This window comes from Myodes glareolus, chromosome 3 (genome assembly GCF_982192425.1).
Source record: "Myodes glareolus chromosome 3, mMyoGla1.1, whole genome shotgun sequence".
Lineage (NCBI taxonomy): Eukaryota > Metazoa > Chordata > Mammalia > Rodentia > Cricetidae > Myodes > Myodes glareolus.
Genome location: NC_142028.1, coordinates 68,946,284 through 68,965,602, shown reverse-complemented (window position 1 = coordinate 68,965,602; position 19,319 = coordinate 68,946,284). Strand labels below are relative to the sequence as shown.

Genomic DNA, 19,319 nt, shown 5'->3' with positions numbered 1-19,319 from the left:
TCCTATGTCTTGGTGGGTCTTACGTGCTCCAGCTCTGCTCACCTGTCTCCCTGGCCCTCTCTGGGGATCTGACACGGGCTTCCCCTTCCCAGGGCTCCGAGGCGGGGGCTCGTTTGAGCGCATCCGAGATCGATGTTGTACACGAGAAGGGGCAGATGTAGAGCTGGCTAAAGAGTGTAATAGAATTTATGGAAATCGCTGGCTCGCACCACAGCCCGAGCAATGATGGAGGTGATTATTAATTAATCATGGTCTTGGGGGAACAGTATCAGTGCAAGGAGTAATTAAAATGAAGCATTGTACAGTTGTACCGAATGATGATTTATGAGCCCGAGGAATTGCCGCTCTGCCCTCTCCCCTCCGCAGGCTCAATGGGAAGGATTAACTGGACGGATTGTTTTCAACAAAACCAGTGGCTTGCGGACTGATTTTGATCTGGACATCATCAGCCTGAAGGAGGATGGCCTGGAGAAGGTGCGTAGGCGCTGGCGGAGGCTCAGCAGAGGACCGGGGATGTTGGGAGTGCCTTCCACAAGCTCTTAGCAGAGCAGCAGATCCACTGCAGGCATCCCCTTGAGATTCAAGCGACCCAGCATGGCCTCTGCAGAGCTGGGGGCTAGAGAAGACCCGAAGGGCCTGTTACGCTTGAGTGTACTGAGTTCAGTGGCCTAGCTAGACAGACACCTGTGCCATCGCTCTATGAGCTAGGCCTGTCAAGAAAACACAATCAAAGACTTACGGCACAAGCTGACTGTCTCTAAGGTCCTGCAGGGTTGGGTCATCAATAAGGACATATATATTCTTAAGATAAACCTTCTAGCCTCCACAGGTTGCCTGGCTTGGGGTAATAAGCTCACAATTCCTGGAGGCAGTTAAGCAAATATGGAGAGATTGCTTGTCTGGGAAACTAAGAAAATCCTTACCTCTAAAGGATGTTGGGATCTTTGGGATCTGCTCCCCTCCACTGACTCCAGCTTCTCAGACCTCTGATTCCAGCGTTTGGTACAAGAAAGCAATCCTGTCTGGATTTGGGGGCCTCTCATCTAGCCAACATGGAAATGTTCTACTGAAGCCGTCCCAGATCTGCCCTGCCGATGGCTCCCCAATTCCAAGTCAGTATGCTACAGCCCTTCATCGGGTCTGCTTAGACGCTGAGTTTCCTCAGCTGGCCTCCCCGCCCAGCCCAGTCTCTTCTGCTCCCTGAAATGTCCTCCAAAACTTCTGAGTGTTACCCCACCCCGCCCCCTGGCTGTAAAAGCACTCCCAAGCATGGACCTGGTTCTACGTGGCCTCAAGTGGAACATTATACACATGGCCATGGCTCCCTGATTCTTTTCTGAATACTCCCACTCAATGTACAAGGAGGGGTGGCCAGGAATCCTCACAGTCCGTCCACAGCTACTTCATGCCGTGTGTGGCATTAATTCCCAAGGTCAGGGGCTGAGGCCTCTGTTCCTGAGATCGCCTGAGGGCCACTGTTTTAGCCCCAGGTATACTCCGCAAGTTCCTGTCCGTCTTTGTTTAAGGTCCCCAGTGCTAGGGAACAGTCTCCCTTGTGGGCAGCAGCACAGCTGACATGGCGCTCACAGGTGGCTTGTCCTAACTTTGCTTCCCCAGCCTCTCAGCTCTAGGGACAGCATCAGGTTCTAGGGATAGTAGATAGATGGCACACGTGCCATCGCTTTCCGCTCCTGTGCCCGTGGCAGGCATCAGTAATTGATCACTGGAGCACTCTTTCATCTGAGCCCACCCTAACAGCATCTATCTCCCAACAGCCCTCCAGGCAGCTGGTACAAATTGACCGTAGCTAATACTCAAGGAAAACTCTATTATCCCTGGATGGAGGTTGGCCTGCAGGGTGCCCACCAGAGGCTCCCAGTCATAGCCACCTGGGCCTGTGAGCAGACAGCCTCTTTACTCCCATCCTTTCATTCCCATTACGCCTGGCATCTATCGGGGCTTCAAAGAGCTTGCCGGCCTGAAGCTCCCTGCTGCTCACCCGCCTCTGGACAGACGTTTGTCGAGTGCCTCCTGCACCTAGCCCTCTTGCTCAGCACCCAACCCTCTGCTCAACATCTCCACACTGAACTTGGCCCACTTTAGAGAAGAGCCTCTCCAGTCCCATCTGCCTGCCTGTCAACTCTTCTTGTGGCCCCAGTGGTCCACACAGGCAGAGAGAGTGCTGAACCCCTGCGGCAGCCACAGCCTCTCATTGCCTCGTTCTGTTTGCTAAGCTGGGTCAGAGCTGATCTAGCTAGCTCCAGCCGGTGGCTTTGGGAGGATTAAGGCAGAATTACCCAAGCATAATTACGTATCTTCCCGCTATCTGTTGTGTACAGCTCTCTGAGTGGGATGTTTGCTCTTGGCCTCTCTGTTTAATTGATTAGGCTTTCTGAGTACCCCCAACTGGGCCAAGGACAGAGTGGGGCGTGCCGATGCCTTCCCTGAGAGAGGAGCCAAGATGAGGCCCAGCTGGGCAGTTTGCTCAGACTGCACCTGCAAGAGGCCCGGGGCTTTAGAATGACTTATAAAAAATTTATTGTGTTTATTTATTCATTGTGTGTGCATGTATGAAATCACACCACTGTGCACCTGTGAGGACCAGAGGACAACTTTCAGGAGTCAGCTCTCTTCTACCATGGGTCCTAGGGATCGAACTCAGGTCATCAGGCTTAGCAGCAAGTGCCTTTACCTGCCGAGCCTTCTCATCACCCTGGGATGACATTTAAACCCTGCTCCTCCTTCTTTGACTCTAGCCTCTGACTTGATATTGGTGAAGATGCCATGAGGTGTTTCCCATGGTGACCAGGATATATTTTAGAGGGGAAACCACAAAGCCAAGTGCCTTCAACCTTTGTGTAGTTCTTGGAGTGACTTACGTTGTCTCCCCAAACAGCTTCCAAGGCTGGCCTGCTGCCTGTTCACCCACAGTTCTTCCTTCCCCTTAGTCCTCACATGTGGAGCACTTCCCCCTCATCCCAATGGGAGCGTCGCCTTCATTCCAGGGTGAGCTGGGCTTTGCAGATGTCTGCCCTGGAAGAGACCCATTGAGTAAGCAGCTGTGTGCCCAGTGTCTTGTCAGGAGGTGGCTCCGGCCCAGCCCGGGACCCCTGGCCCTTCTATCCCTGCTGGGTATCTACTGTAGCTCCCTGCAGCTCCTCTGTATTTCTCCCTCAGCTGAGACTTTGTCAGCAAGAGGAGAAGGAAAAAATTCACACCTTGAAGTCTCCTCAGACAAGGGAGGGCAGCAGGGTTGTCATCAGAATCATCCACTCGGAACACACAGTTGCGGTGATAGCAGCGTTGGCTGCGATGACTGGAAGCAGGTGGCCTTGCTGACGTGGAGAAAGGAAAGACTCAGCACCTGCCTTTTGTCTCTCTGTCCATCCAGGTTGGGGTGTGGAGTCCAGCTGACGGTCTCAACATCACTGAGGTTGCCAAAGGCCGAGGTCCTAATGTCACCGACTCTCTGACCAACAGGTCGCTTATTGTCACCACTGTGCTGGTAAGAACCTCAGGCCCTGCTGGAAGGGCTGTCTGGCCTAGAGGTGGGCTGACCATCTGACCTAAGAGACCCCTCCATCCCCCACCTGTCACATCTTGGGTACCCCTTAGGAGGCTCCCAGGAGACAGTGGCAAAGTGGGTCACGGGAAAGTGGAAACTTCTAGGAAGGTTCAGAAAGCTTGAGAGGGAGGTTGGAACCCGGAAGCTCTCTCCATCCCCCAAGAGAAGCCTCTGCTTGCCGTCTCACCCACCTGCACATCAGAGTCCCTGCTTCCTCAGTAGGCCCACGAAAGAGCGACTGCTCAACGCAACTCTCCCACTTCAAGACCCAGGGCCAAGGCCCTAGAGCCCCTCCGGCTGTGGCAGATGCTAGGGCCACACCAGAGAGCCCCGGGAGCCTGTGCACACCTGCACTGCACAAGGTTTATAGATCCCAAGAGCTGGAGGCTGTGACCTCTCACCTTAAAGAAGGCCACATCCCATCCCCTGTTTGTGATGAGTCGGGGTAGCTCCTACCTACCTGCCTCCCCAGCCGAGGCAGTTTAGCCAGGCACCTTCTCCATGCCTTCAATTCCCCTCCTGCCCTTGCTCTCTAGATCCACTTCAACCAGGAAGTGGCTCGTGGACTCTCCCAAGCTCCCTGCCCTTGGCAGCTGGCAGCCACTGCCCTCCCCTTACTGACGGGTGCTGTACCCGTTCTTCATGTGTGACTGCCTCCTGGAAGGCTGCAAAGACAAACAGAGACTCAGAGCAGACCCTCACCGTGTCACAGTGTCACAGCCCTGCTCTTAGGGACAGTTCCCCACTTACTCCAGGGCCACCCTAGGAGCAGGGAGCCTCACCACAACCAAGCAGAAGCTGACGCCTTTGAGAACAACTCGTCAACCTTTTAGAATATAGTAACCAAATCTGTAAGACCCATACCTGCATACCTGGCCTTGTTCCTCTACACAAAAGCAAAAGTGGGGCTGTTAGGATTAGGGGAGCCTTCCATGGGGGAAGCCTGGACCCAAATACTGGGAGCTTTCCGTGGTGCTTGGCTGGAGGTGGCTTCCCTGACATCCCCCACTGAGGCGGTTCAGCCAGGTCAAACTAAACCATCCTCCCCTCTAGTGTCATGGTGCCCACTAGGCACATCGTCAGTGGCTGGGTGGTTGGTGGGCACCATGAAAGAGTTAGGGAAGCAGTTATAAAATACTCGCATTCTTCTAGGAATCTCAAGGACACTGGAACACTATATGTTGAGGGGAATTTTAGCCAGTGGGTCTCATCTCCAGCCTCCAGGGCCATAGTCCTAAGAGATCCCCTTAAAGCCCACAGGAAGAGAACCAGGGAGGTGGCATTCCACCTTTGGCTGTGTGGGGAAGGGGGAGACTGGCACGGGTGAGAACTCCAGGCATCTTCCAAATAATCACATGCCCTTCTAGTCTTTAGGGATCCACTTTTTATTAAGGAGAGAAGTACTAACGCCGTAGGTCAAAGCTGTAAGCAACAGGAACAGAAGCAAAACGAATGTAAAAGATAAATGATAAAAATAAACAAAAAGCACCCAGGGACTTCCGGGAGACTGATGAGCAATTAAAGGAATATGGATGCGGATAAAAATAGGAAGATAAAGGGCAACAAAAGGAGAGCTAAGTAGAAAGGTTGAGGGGGGATAATGAAGGTAAGGAGAGAGATAAAAAGGGAAGATATTAAGAAAGACGAAAAATTAAATAATTCACAGTGCTGGCTAGACAAGGTAAAAAATGCTCAAGAAAAAAAAATGTCCAAAAGCAAAGGGATGAGAGTGTGGCAGCGCTAAAATATAAAAGGGTAAAAATAAAATAATAAAAAGGTGGTAAAAGATTAAAAGCAGAATTGCATGAAATGTGAGATATAAATAAAACACTTTTTGCAAGGCAAGATTAAAACGAGGTGAGAGAAATATGCCTTAAGAGAGGCAGAGGAGAGATGATTACAGGAGCTGAGGAGATGCAGCCCTCCTCTCAGCTCCTGATGGAGCTGACTCCAAACAGAGTGCAAACGGAGGACTCCCCAACAGGATGCAAAACGCAGCCACCTTGAAAGGCCACTGGGTCACATCTCACTGAAATGGCAGCCGCCCTGTTCCAAGGGTGTGGAACTGGCTGGGGCTTGGTGGTGCATGCACTCAGGAGGCAGAGGCATCTGGTTCAAGGTCATCTTGGTCTACATATGAGTTCCAGGATAACCGCTCACTGCCCACTCCCCACCCCTAGCTCCCAAAAGAACATATTCTGCAGAGGCACAGGTTTGTTTTTTTTTTAGAATTGAATCAGGCAAACAAACCATTGACCTGCCAATCTTCACCATAGTGGCACTGGACCCCAACCTGCTGGGCTCACTATATCACCAAAGGTCCCATCCCCAGAACTGGCTGGCTCCCAGGAACCCCAGGAGGATATGGGGCGAAATAAGTCCCTCTTTAGTTTTGGCTTATAGCCCGGACACAGCTTCATCTGTCCTGCTGCCCCTTTCCTCACATCAGCTGGGTAGAAATGTCCCAACTGCTCTTTGGCACCCGTAGGGACAGGGGATGAGCAGTAGCTAAGAGCCCAGACTTTGGGGTTGCGTCCTGGCTTCTGTTGATATAATGTGTGGGCCTGAGACATGACTTTCCTACTTTATACCTGTGGCCTCTCTGATAAGGAATACATGGGAGCGATCACACCTACTTCCTGGAGTTGAGAGGGTGGATGTCGATAAACTCATGGTGGGGTGAGAGCAGTTATTGTAATGGATTGCTATTGATCCGGGATCCAGTGAGCTCAGGTTGGTCATACACCAACCATGTATGGCTGCTGTCAGATCCCTGAACTTCGACAAAGACCCAGCACAGTTGGAGTGGCGATTCCTGGCATTGAGGCACAGTTGCAAACTTCCAGTCCTCACTGGAACATTTTTCAAGCCCAGTGAGCTCTCCTGGGCCTCCCTCCCATCTCCCCACTGCTCCATACTCTGCTACATACTTTTAAGACTATATAATCTTGTCACCTCCACCCAGGACCTTCCCAGAGCTCTGGCCTCTCAGAGAGACATAACATTCCAGGTCGGCTCCTATGCCCTCCCCTCCCTTGGGTATAGTCTGAGCTCCTGACCCTAGGATCAGGCTAATCACCTATCCCTGGGACAGCTACACACGTCATAGGGAGTGACTCAGCCTGGCACTGGCTGAGCTGTCCTGACTGAAAACTCAGCACTTTGCTTGGTTTGCCTATAAGCAGGGCCAGCACCTCCTGCTGAGAGCACAGGCTTGCCTTGGCGTTGTCAAGGCAACCACATTTGAGTGATAGGCAGGTACAGGATCGGAACATCAAACTGTTCTGCCCCAGGGAACCAGGGCCTAGAGGTGAGAACCCTGATGAGAAGGGCGGCTATCTTTCTGAGATGTGGCAGGCCACAGCAGCCTGTGTGAGCTCACCAACCCTATCTTCCACTCTCACTGTGCTAAACCTCTGGGGTTAGGTACTCAGGGTGCCTTCCCTGAACACCAATGGACAGGAGCCTGACTGTGCCCTCTGGCCACTCAGAGCACTGGGCAGATTCCTATTCCAAAGCTGGAAGCCTACCCCACCACCCTCCCTGCAGGCCCGGCCTCTCTTCTGGCTCTGCTGTTCACAGTCTCATGAAAAATTCATGTACCCAAACCTCCGCTCACACCAAGAAAGCTCACGCCATGTGCTCCTGGGGCCCTGCTTTTGAAGGTTCGAGGTTCTTTCGGCTGTGGATGTGACTGGTAATCGGGGTGCGTGTGGGCGGATGTGAATTTTGGGATGTGCCACAAATGGCCTCTGGATACACACCACTACAGCGTGCACACTGTGACCCACATCGATGCAGCTGCCAAGCAAGCTGACCCCCAGCACCTAGTAGCAGGAGCAGGGGAAAGCCAAGGCCAGAATGTGGGTAGGGGCCATTCTGGATCCACCCACTAGAGACATGTGACTCTGAATGCCCTGTCTTGTTCTAGCTGCAAATAGCCAGCTTCAGGTCTAGGTTCTTAATCTGTGTGTCCAAGCAGGGTCAGATTGGCAGCATACAGAAACATGTGGGCCGTTTTACCAGTGTGCATACATGTGCACATGTGCATGGATGTGAGGAGACATAGCCTAAGTCAGGGCACTCAGGGGCCTCGCTTTGGGGTGGCCAATCCCTGAACCCTTCTCTTCTGGGGATTGCCCGCTCCCTGCCTCCTCTTTCAACCTTCTGGCCCTGTGTCTGGCAGAAGCTTAGCTCTAGGTCTGGCTTTTCTATTGCTAAGTGATTGTAGCGAGTCCAGATGGAGAGCCTTGTGACAGAAAGTGGGGAAAGGTTATTTTTCTGGACCCCTGTTTTCAGTAACTTGTTGAGGAGAAATATTACCCCTGGTCCCACGGCTCTTCTCCCGGAGCAATAGGAGAGCGTGAAGTTATGAAATTGAGGGCACCTTCACTGAGCAATCGATTAGCAGCTGAGGGAGCCGGTGAACTGGCTGTCTGGACATTTCCAGTAATAAATTGTGAAATAGTCCATGAATAAGTAGTCTCGGAGTTGAGAATTACCCCCTAGGAAATGTTGCTGGGCTGGAGACGCATTACTAAGGCGAGCACCATTTTAATGCCCTGGGCTTCAGCTGTTAAATATGTATGCCATCCGCAAAGCACTTCCCGAAATTAATGGCATTTTGCAGCTGCTCCGAAGGCAGCGTATTTAGAAGGAGATGTATAGATTCTGGGGCTGTGGTGGCTTCACAAATGAAGTGCTAATTTTAGAGGCGAAGGCCAAGAAGAGGCATGGAGGGGGCAGGTCAGGAAGGGAGCAGTCTTAGGGGCTTTTCCCAAAAGATTCCCTCCACTTCCCCTGGTAACCGTGATCGTTGCCATTTGGTGACATTGGGTGTGGTCTCTACGAGGGAAAGGTCACTGAAGTAACGGGCCCGTATGTACACAGGAAGAAGGAGTGTGTATAAATAGTAATAATAAGAACAATATTATAATATTGGCAGCTGACACTTGCCAGGCACTGAGGGCTTCTCCCTGGTGAGTTCATTTTTCCCCTTACTCCTATTAGGATAAGTCTGTTGAAATCTCCATTCTACAGAAGGGAGTGGGCATCTCTCCCTGTCCAGGTAATTTCCCTGAGAAGGATGATACCTTTTCTCTAATTCTTTCCCTAGGCTAAATAAGGTCAGGGCCACCAGGTTCAGTGGAGAAGCTTGGCTACAGCACAAGAGTATCCATCAAAGGGGTCAGTGGATTGACAGCCCACCCAAGCCCCATTCCCAGGGTGTCGGGGCAGTATTACCTGGGGAAAGTTCAGTGTTCGATTAACCTCCATTCAACCTGACCCACGCCCACATGGGCTTCCCTTCCCATTCTGAACTGCTTGCCTGGTTCCTGGCAAGAGGCCTTGAAGTCTAGGGTAGGACTAACCCAAAGATCCACGTTCCTGTGTAATTCGACTGGAAAACATTGTCCTCAGAGTTACCAGATGGTCAAGAACCCATGCAGACACCCTCTGCCTCTTCCTCAGAAGTCCCTGAAGGACTCCTGAAAGCTTGGGTAGACCCATGTCATGAGGTGGGGTGGCATAGTGGGAGAGACCAGGGCAGAACACAGCCCACCTGCCACAGCAGGAGCCTGGATTAGGCACTGATGGATCCAGCAATGGTCACCAGAGGCTTCCTCTTCCCACCCTTTCCCAGGGGAGTCAGGGGGTCAAGAAAAGTGCCCTGCCAGTGGGGAGAACAATGAGACACCCCTCTAAGTAAGTACTTGTGTTATGGGGAGCATGTGTTCTGTCACTGAATGGCTCTCTGGTAGGAGCAGAGACATTTAGACGGTAGGTGTGTGGGAAGGTGGCTAGCAGGCCAGGGGAAAGGATGGGTCAGGACTGAGGTCCAAGAGACCCAAGCAGGTGAAGGTATAGCAGCTCTCAGCCTGAGTTCAGGACCTGCAGGACCAGGTGAAGCCAGGAGGGTCTGGGCCTAGGGAACAGACAGGAGAGGAGCTGGGTGAAGAAGGGTGCTGATTGTCTTTGTCTATCAGAAATTGAACTCCTCTAAACTATTTATTGTCAACTGCTGTGTGGCTTTGGGTTATGTAATTACCATCTCTGAGACTTTTTCTTCATGTATCAAATGGGAGTTTGACCATCTATTTTGCATGCTGGTAAGACTTAAACAAAACGGGCACACATCGAAAATGGTGCCTGGTACACAGTAGTAATTCAGCAAATGTGGAGTTTGCAAATGGGGCGGGGATTCAGCTCAACCATCCCCAGATTTCACCATCGGGAATTGTGGGTGGAGATGGGTGCTTAAGGCCCACAGAATCATGGATGTTTTCCTGGGTTCTGGGGGTCTGGATCTTGCCACATCCGAGCATCTCCGACTGGATGTTGTCAGTTCAGTCCTCCCCACGGGCTTCCTGCCTCTCCCCATAGTTTTACATTTGTGGTGTAGCCCCGGGCTGTGCTTCTCAAGAGTCAGACAATGCTAAGCCTTACTCTGTGACTTCCAGTGGCTTCCCATCCCCTGACACAGGACAGGCATGCCTGCACCCACAAACTGCCTTCCTGAGGACCAACTGATCCCTGGGAGAGGCACAGCCACTTGCTGATAACGCTTGCTGACTCACTGCCAGGTCCTGACTTGGGCCACTGAGGGGACCTTGGGAACAGAGCAGTGTTGGGAGGGGCGTCTGATCTGGAACAGGTCAGGAAGGCACCATAGCTGATGAAGGGCTCGCCCACAGCTTCTGCCTCAGTGGGTCTAGTAGAAAGACCAAGAGCGCATTCCTCAGAGATTCTAAGGTCAGGCTGTTGCTGGCCTGGGATACAGCACAGCAGAAAACCTGTGCTTTGGAATCAGGTCGCTCCTGCCCCACCACTTCCTAGCTCTGGGGTCATTGGAACTTAAGTCGGTCAGCACCAGCAGGGCCCTGTTCCTTTGTGCTGGGACTGTCCCTGCAGGTGCCATCGCAAGACACCCAGTTGGCTTTCAGAAAATAGATTTGTCCTCTCCTTGGTTCAAGCCATTTGCGATGTTTTCGGCCAAAGAAAACTCTGGAGCCTGAGGAGATGGACGGCTGTCAGCACAGTGCTTTGTGGGGCCAGCGGGAAGCCTGCATGTTAGCCTTAGGATCGCAGAAAAAGCCAGGTGTTGTGGCTCCTACTTGAAATCCCAGTGCTCGGGAGGCACAGACAGGCGGATCCCAGGGCTCTATGGCTAGCCAGGCTAGCTTACTCAAGTGGGTTCCAGGCCATTGAGAGACCCCGTCACGAAACCAGGGTATATGGCAGTCTGTGGTAGCCATTCCACCCCACTAAAGCAAAGTGAACTTCAAGTGGTTAATTCTGGTTACATGAATACATGTAATTTTCTTTTCAAAGGGATTTTTCTTTTTTAAACAGGGTCTCACTATTGTCATCCTGCCAGGCCTGGAACTCTGTGTAGGCTAAGCGGCTTCAAACTCAGAGATCCTCCTGTCTCTGCCACCGGAGTGCTAAGATCATTCTATCTGGCCAGGGGGGGGAATATTTAAAAATATTTTCTACATTTAATGCATGTTAGTTTTATTATTATTATTATTAAGATGGAAGCAATAAAAAACATTAATGATACTTGAACAATGACACCCAAGTTTGGCCTCTGGCCTCCACATGTACTTGCACACATAGGTACATGTACCCATACACACAAATGTACCCAGTGAATATATGTGTGTGCGTGTGCGTGTGTGTGTATGTGTGAATGTCCAAGAGCCTAGGCCAGAGGTGAGGCACATGCCTGTAATTTCAGCATCTGGGAGGTGGAGGCAGGAAGATCAGAGGTTCTAGGTCATCCTTAGTGACTTAGAGATGTCAAGGTCAGCCTGAGCTACAGCGCCTATGCCCACCCCAACCACTTAGCCTAGCATCCTGTCTCCCTTCTGTCCACACAGGAGGAGCCCTTTGTCATGTTCCGCAAGTCCGACAGGACCCTTTATGGCAATGACCGGTTTGAGGGCTACTGCATCGACTTGCTTAAGGAGCTGGCGCATATCCTGGGCTTCTCCTACGAGATCCGGCTGGTGGAAGACGGCAAGTACGGGGCACAGGACGACAAGGGCCAGTGGAACGGCATGGTCAAGGAGCTCATTGACCACGTAAGCCAGGGCTTGGGCATGGAGGCTGGGGAAAGGACAGGGTGGGATGTTCTAGTGATGTGCCATTTGAACCTCTGGGCATCCCAGCAGGTGAAGGTCTAAGGACTAGGGAGATGGAGGTGAAAGTTGTATTCTTGCAGACTGATCAAGATCCACAAGAAGTGTGCCCAGCTCTGCTGGACCTGCCTGGCTTAGGCTGTCCACCTCCAAACATCCCCACTACATGCACAGATCGGCCCCTCTGATGCTGTGTCTTCCTGAGGCATCTTTGGTGAGGTTGCTATGGAGAGAAATCTTGCATCTTCTCTGCCTTTTGGTCCTTGAAAGATGTCTCAGCCCTGGGACTGAGGAACCTAAACAAACATACTCTCCAGCTCAGGGGCATGAAAACAGATCTGTCACTCCTAGTCACTGCGGGTTCATTGATGAAGCAGATGGCTCAAGGATTGGCCTTAGGGCTGAAATGGAGGGATGGGTAAGACTGCACTGGGAAGCACCAAGAACTTCGCACCCTTCCTGGGACAGGGAAAACCTGGGGAATAAGGAGCCATGCAGGCAGGGTGAAGTGGGAGAAGCCCATGGGAGGAGCCTGGGTTTGTAGAAAATAAGGAAAAAGACAAGAATTTGTAGGCCAAGAGAGGAATTGGGGCCCTCAGCTATGGGCACAGACACAAGTTACCCAGCTTGTGAGCAGCTTCCTTCTCGGTGAAATGTGAAGGTCACCTATCTCGCATCACCACCAGGAGTACTGGGACAGCGATGCAGAACCACAGGTACCTGTGTGATGCTAACTGCAAACGCACGCTCCCTCTTGAAGTCCAGGCTCATAATCAGCAGATCTGGGGGTCAAAAACCAGCTTTTAGGTTTAGCATATGTATGACCTAGAAAGTTCTTTGGCATACACACACACACACACACACACACACACACACACCAGCTCCGTGTCATCCTTTTCACTACAGGAGTAGTTAGCACTACCAAAGCCTCTAAGGAAGGTGTGGGAACATAACCAGGTACTGTTTGCCAGGCTCACAGGGCACAGATGAAATATTCCCCCACCTTCCATCTCAGGGTCCTCAGCAGTACCTACCTGAAAGAAACGCTACATGCAATTAAAGGTGGTGAGGACCAGATCTGTCCTGGATGCCCTAGGCCTGCTGTCTCCCGTCCTTAGAGTAGCCCACTGAGGCAGTTACAGAGACTGCGGCAGGAGTGGCAGGGAGATCCGAGCCAGGCCTCAGATATCGAGTGGTGGGCTGGATTCAAAGCCGGGGAGTCTTTAAAGGCTATGTGCTTAAGTGGCCCTGGGCTTTGATCTCCCTGGAGAGACCACGCTGGCCCAGAGCCAGGTCAGAAGCACATTCATGGCTGACACAGTCTTCCAGGCCCCATAGTCCCAGTCAGTGTCTGGGTTCCTCACTGCTGTGCATCTCCAGGTAGAGGCAGCTGTACCAGCCTTTGACAGATGTCCTGCCCCACCACCCCGGATGTTGGGAAGGTGCTGTATGGAAGCCTCAGAGGCAAGCGGTGGGGACGAAAGTTGAAGCCTAAGAGTCAGAGAGAGAATGACGTGGTAGACCTGTGCCCTGGCCTGGCAAACATAGCCTGTATGGATACCTGGTGAGAGAGGGCATCGTTGAAGAGCCTGTACTGATGCTGCCACTCGGTAGCGGGGTGTCCTTGGACAGACTGAATGTGTCTGTCCCCTCACCTGCAGAAGGGGAGTGACACGCACGGAACTCGCCTCCCAGGGGTGCTGTGAGGACTCTGTTAGCAGGTGTGCTGGTGTCATTGGCGGAGCCTCAGGCCGTGATGTCATTGTTTTTATTTTTATCCTCCCAGTTGTTCCTTGGAGACTGAGGAGGGAGTTGTTCCGGACTCGTTTTGTGTCCCCGAGCTCCAGTTTCCTGCCTCCACAATGAGAAAGATGATAACTGTCTCCACTTTCCCCTGCCTACTGTGAGGCTAGGAAGAGACAATGGATGGGAAGGGGTTTCTGAGCTACAGGCTTCCATGTAAATGGGGAGCTGTGTTGTCACTGTTATTAGTAATAACTGTAATTATTATGGAAATGAGCCAGCAGGACCGGATGCGCCTCCTCCTACCCGCTCCCCCAAGCCTGTGAGTTGGACTTTGGAGCCTGGCATTTGAGACGGAATGGGAATGGAGAGGGCAGAGCTCCTGTAAGAAGGATAGCCAAGACCACGTGTAGAAGGGGAAGGACAGTCAGTCCTGCCGCCACTGTGTCTCGGTGGCCCACAAACTTTGAAGAGCTGACTTCCTAGTGGGACATAATGAGAAGGGCCAGCAGCAAGCAGCCCCTCACTGCCCCTCTGCTGGGGAACCACAGGGAACCTCATCCGCAGCCTCTGTGCTGCTGGGCAGTGCTTTGGAGGTCTGGTACCCATCGAGGCCAGCCTGGATGGGGCATGCGGGGGACCTTGTTAAACCCGATTCTCTACAATTGATGAGCCTGTTAATCCTAGCTTGGTGCCATTTTTAATAACATCATAACCATTTATTAGTGTCGTCAGATAATTAGTCTTCTCACTAGCTCATGGAGAGCGTGGTAAAGACTTGGCAATATTATTACTTCCTTATTAGGGATCCGAATGGAGGCGTAAAGATGTTGGATTCCCACCTCTGGAAGTATCTGCCCCCTGAGGTCTATTTGGAGATACTGAGCAGACCCTCCAACCAACAGAACTTAAGACGTCCTTCCCTGACACTCTGCTAGCTGCTGGTCCATGCCACATGGCTGTTCAAGGAGCTAATTCTATGGGCGGTGGGCACCTAGAGGAAGCAAACCCCTCCCGCAGACACACTCACCTTCCCCAAGTTGCTGTTAACAACACAGCAGCAAACACTCTTTAATCCCAGCCTCTCCCGACCTCTCTCCATCACTGTTGCCTGCTCTCTCAACCCCTCCCGGGTGTCTCTGCTCACCTCCCTGCCTTCAGTCTTCCCATGAGTCCTGGCAACTCTAGAGTCCAATGGAAATAGATTCAGATTCAGGCTGAGCATTTCAGCTGACACGAGAGGAGTCCTGCAACCTGTCTGGCTTCCGTTCCCCCGCCCCCACTGTTGCAAATGATAACAGAGCCTCAGTTTTGGTTCATGTTCAGTGAGCATCGATATGCAAGAGGCGTCTACTCAGTACTAGCTGTGTCCAGTGCAGCCCCCCTCCTCCACCAAAGTAGTCTATCAGCCTGCTAGGCAATATGTAACCGAGGACTGACCGGGACCCCAACCCTCCCTACCTGACTCTAAATAGACAGCCTTGAAGGCTGGCCCACGTTCATCCAATTCATAGGAAACTGAGGCACACACTAGAGTAACTCCCTGCTTGGCACATTGGTGGTTTTTTACACCAAGAACCCCCACCTGCCATCTAGAGCATCCATGCCCTGCCACTGGTACCCAGAAACCTAGTTAGGAAGTGTGAAGAAAAAGCCCCAAGAGGGGAGAACCTGAAGCCAATGGAGGATCACAGATGAAGAGAAAGATGAGGTATTAGCCTTAAGAACTGAGTTATTTAATTTTTTTTCATCCCGCAGGTGGTTCCTAGGGCCTTGCACAAGCTAGGCAAATATTCTTTCACTGAGCTACATACCCAGCCAAAATATTTAATTTTAGTATTGAGAGCTACAGAGCACCTGTAGAGGAGGTGGAGCCAGAGGGTAACATCAGCCTGGCTCTAGAGGAAAAGTTCTCCACTTTTGAGTCAAACTGGAGCCGGCCTGGGGTGTGGCTAAGGTCCGGGTGAGAGGGGAGGGTGCCGTGGGAAAGGAGGAAACTGAGGGCCCATCGAGGAGACATGAAGGCTGCAGGCTGGTGATGGGTGAATGGAGGGGTTGGGGAAGGGCAGTGATGGAGGACCAGACAGAGAAGTCCGACATGGACCTCTAGGGAGATGCTGGTTCTTTCCCCAAGTTTCAGGCCCCCTGAGAAGTCACTTGAGGCATGTTTGAACTATTCTCAGCTTGAGTCACAGGCAATGAGGAGGGAGCCAGATCAGGGTGAAGGATGAGACTGCCCAGGATGCCCAGCCTGGCGAGGAGGAGAATGAGGAGAGTGTGGGTAGGGAGGCCACTAAGGCCAGGCTCATACCTGAGATGTACGGCCTAGAGTTTTCCCTGGTTTCTAAAAAGCTTGCAACAAGATACAGGACAAAGAATGGTCACAGGTAACCTTGATATGTCACCCTTCCTTCGTGGAGGAAATAGCCATGACCAAACATCTCTTCTACCCCCCATCACAGAGTCCAGCCAAGGAAAGTGGCACAGCCAGGAAGGACCGTGTCCTCTGCTGGACTCTTCTTCTAGACGGAAGTCTCCGATGCACTTAGCTTGGCCATTGCCCAGCACTTGGATGCAAAGCAGGCATTAGTGAAAGAAAGACTCATAAATGGGCATGGACTTTTCACCCTGCGCAAAAAGACATGGCTGTGGGTCATGACTCAGCCTCACATCCAAAATATATGTGCGAAAGGTCTGATGTCAAAGCTGTGACCTCCTCACCTAATGGGTCCACTGCTTTCCTTCCATAAGCCAGTTGCTCCTCTGGCCTGCATGCACTAACGTTGGACCCAAGCCCTATTCTTTTGCCCAGAAGAAGCTCTGTCCAGGCTACCTCGTTCAGGCTGGGCAGGTGCCCTTGAATACAAACCATGCTGGGAGCTCTCCTGGCTCTCAGGTCAGGATGCTTCAGGGGCAGGGCCGTTAGGGCAGGGGATGCAGACTGCTGTTGTCAGGGCAGCAGATTGCCCAGAGCTAGACCTGAAGAGTGTTGGAGAGTTCGAGAGGTCATCAGCACAAATATGGGAAGGACCAAGAGAGTGGTCATGTGGGAGAGACAGGAAGGACATAGTACCCCACAGAGATTTCCCATTTGACTATCAGCTCTAGAACTCAGCCTGCAAAAGGGGTCAGAAAGACAGGTGCCAAGGAGGACCGGACACACGAGAACTTCCTAGTCAGAGGAAAACAGGTCCAGTGGCTGGGCCAGGCAAGCTCCCCTGCAAGGGGTCATGGTCCTATTATCCACCCAAAAGATCTTAAGCACCACTGTCACCTTAAGCTCAGTAGCGCGCAGAGCCACAAAACAGCTTGTCATTGGGGGAGGGTGACACCAAGGAAGAAGGAGTCAGACAAGACTGTGTCATTTATTTTTCTCATTGTTGTAACGAAACACCTGATCCAGGGGCCCTAACAAGGGAAAGGTTCGTTTGGGCTCATAGTTTGAAGGTGTTGTCCCCCGTGGCAGGAACAACATGGCATCGGGAGCTTGAGGCAGCTGGCACACTGCATACACAGCCAAGAAACAGAGAGACGTGGATGCGGCGTTCAGCCTGCTTTTTCCTTTTTGCTCATTCCAGGACCCCAGCCCCTGGGATGTGCTGCCCACACTCAGGGCAGCTCTTCCTGCCACAGATAACCCAGTCGAGAAGCTCGCCCACAAACATGCCCAGAGTTTTGTCCCCTAGGTGATGCTAGATCCTGTCAAGTTGATAGTACTGATCAGCACAGTGACGAGTGGGTCAGTCTGTGACTCTGCACCTGAGAAAAGCCCTATAACACCTTGAGACATTATACATGTCCGTGTGGTAAGGAGAGGCAGAGACAGGCTCACACATTGGCCCTGGCATTTGTGCAGCCTGGCTGAACTTGGTGATATGAGAACAGTCCAGAACCTTGCAGCAGTGTGCACCAGAGCCCTGGAACTGGGGTGAGATGCTTCTAGACCATACCTGCCTGAGATGGGCCTCAGCCAGAGGTTTGAACTGGTGTGGGAAGGTGTCAGAACCCGGCCCTGACCAACAGTATGCTGGCTGGGGTGCAGTGTCACTGGGTGCAGGTGTGACCAGGCCAGTAAGAAGCAATGAATCAGACAAGTGAAATGTCATCATGACTTTGGCCACTGATGCAAAAGGAATATGGGGATGCCTGGAGGAGACTAAAACAGAGGATAATGACTTAGATTTGCCTGATCTGTGGCTTGGAAAAGGAGGAAGTGCACAGTTTTGCACAGTGTGCATAAGAGGTGCCAAGTTTTACTGAGGTGACCACAGTCAAGATTGCAAAGTCTCCCACAGTTGAGGCCTGGCTGAGGCTATAGCTGGGTGCTTGGAGGTCGTCAGTGCAGGCAGCTCAGAAGGCCTTGGGGATCTTCACCCTGTGTACACAAGGGGGTGAGAAAAGAAGGATTTTTGGGGGAATGATAGAGCAGGGTATGTGCCATGCCTCGGGGAAACCTGTCCAGCCAGCCACCCTCTGAGTCAGACACAGTGCCCTCCCTGGGGACTTAGGAATCACACAGCTGTCCCAGGCATAGGCGAGGCCACTGCCGGGCATCCTCCGCTCAGGTAGCTTATGCATGCACCACGGATGGAGGACTTGACGGTTGACATTTGGGGATTTTCCAGAACCTGTCCCCCATCTAGTTAGATTTATGTGAACTGTTCAGCATGCCGGTTCTGGGGCTACCGGGGGCTGCAGTGCTCACTGTCAACATTGGCAGATGGCTCAGGGTGTCACAGCGGATAGCATCCACAACTCAGTGCACTCCTGAGAGCATTGTTGCATCTCAGGAGGGGCTTTCTGGGTGGCATTTTTGAAGCCTTCCACTGTTCGCAGTGGTCAAGAAATTCAGTAAATCTATCACCTGAGGCCTCATGCCGGATGCTGTGGATACAGGGGTAATATAGGTAAGGTCCTCCCCCACCCCCCGCCACAGCCTCAGGATCTTGCATCTAGCATAGGAATGGGTAGTAGACTATGAATCGATAACTGGATGTACATCTCCAGCCACAGTAAGCGTTCATCTCTAAGCAGGAGGTTGGGTTGAGTCTCCAGCCAGGCTGATGGTCAGGCAGCTGTTTGGGAGAGCTGCTCTGGCTTCCAGACAGGGCCTGTAGACTAAGAGTTGTGAGTTGCTATGACCCATCCCAGAAAGTCCTAAAACAGTGGTTCTCAACCTTCTTGATCCTGCAACCCTTTAATACATCTCCTCATGTTAGGGTGACACCCCCCAACCATAAAATTATTTTCTTTGCTACTTCATAACTGTAATTTTGCTACTGTTATGAATCATGATGTAAGCAATAGAGGCTTGCCAATGGGGGTTGCAGCCCACAGTTTGAGAATCACTGCCCAAGAGGAAGGTCTGAGAGACTCATGCAAGGCAGACGGAGATCACTGCTGTCCTCTTGATCAGTAGCAGTTTGATTAACCCGAGGAGGACATGAGGTCACTTCTGGTCCCTGATGCACAGACTATGGCAATGAATATGGCAAAGGAACAGAGGACACGGGAAGCTATACTCTGCAGAAGTCACGGCTGCAGGGCTGCGAGCATTGGTCTCCCAGCCTCCAGGTGTGACGGGGTAACAACTGTCAGAGACAACACCCTTACTGCTTGTACTGTATGCTGTCCCTTCCCTCCCCAGAACCAGACCTTGCTTCTGGTCCATGTGCCTGAGTCCCAAGCCATGTTTGCAAGGCCAAACCATGTTTCCAAGGCCAGGGAGGGCTCTACCCAAGTCTGTTCCCAGCCCTGAACCAGCACTTCAAAGGGAGTCATGATGGACACTCACGTAGGGGCGGGACAGGGACATGTGGGAGCCAGGGTCGGCGGGTGAGAGGGGGGACAGACAACACTGGACAGCA

The 19,319-nt window shown here is 52.1% G+C and overlaps 1 protein-coding gene across 1 annotated transcript in view; it reads left to right on the top strand.

Annotated features, from left to right (window-relative positions):
* Positions 1 to 19,319, top strand: part of Grik3 (glutamate ionotropic receptor kainate type subunit 3) — a 225,058-nt gene that overhangs the window by 170,179 nt on the left and 35,560 nt on the right. Inside the window, exons 8-10 of the mRNA XM_087904615.1 lie at positions 367 to 474; positions 3,392 to 3,505; positions 11,449 to 11,652. Coding sequence (XP_087760741.1) covers positions 367 to 474; positions 3,392 to 3,505; positions 11,449 to 11,652 — 426 coding nt within the window. The remainder of the gene's footprint in view (positions 1 to 366; positions 475 to 3,391; positions 3,506 to 11,448; positions 11,653 to 19,319) is intronic.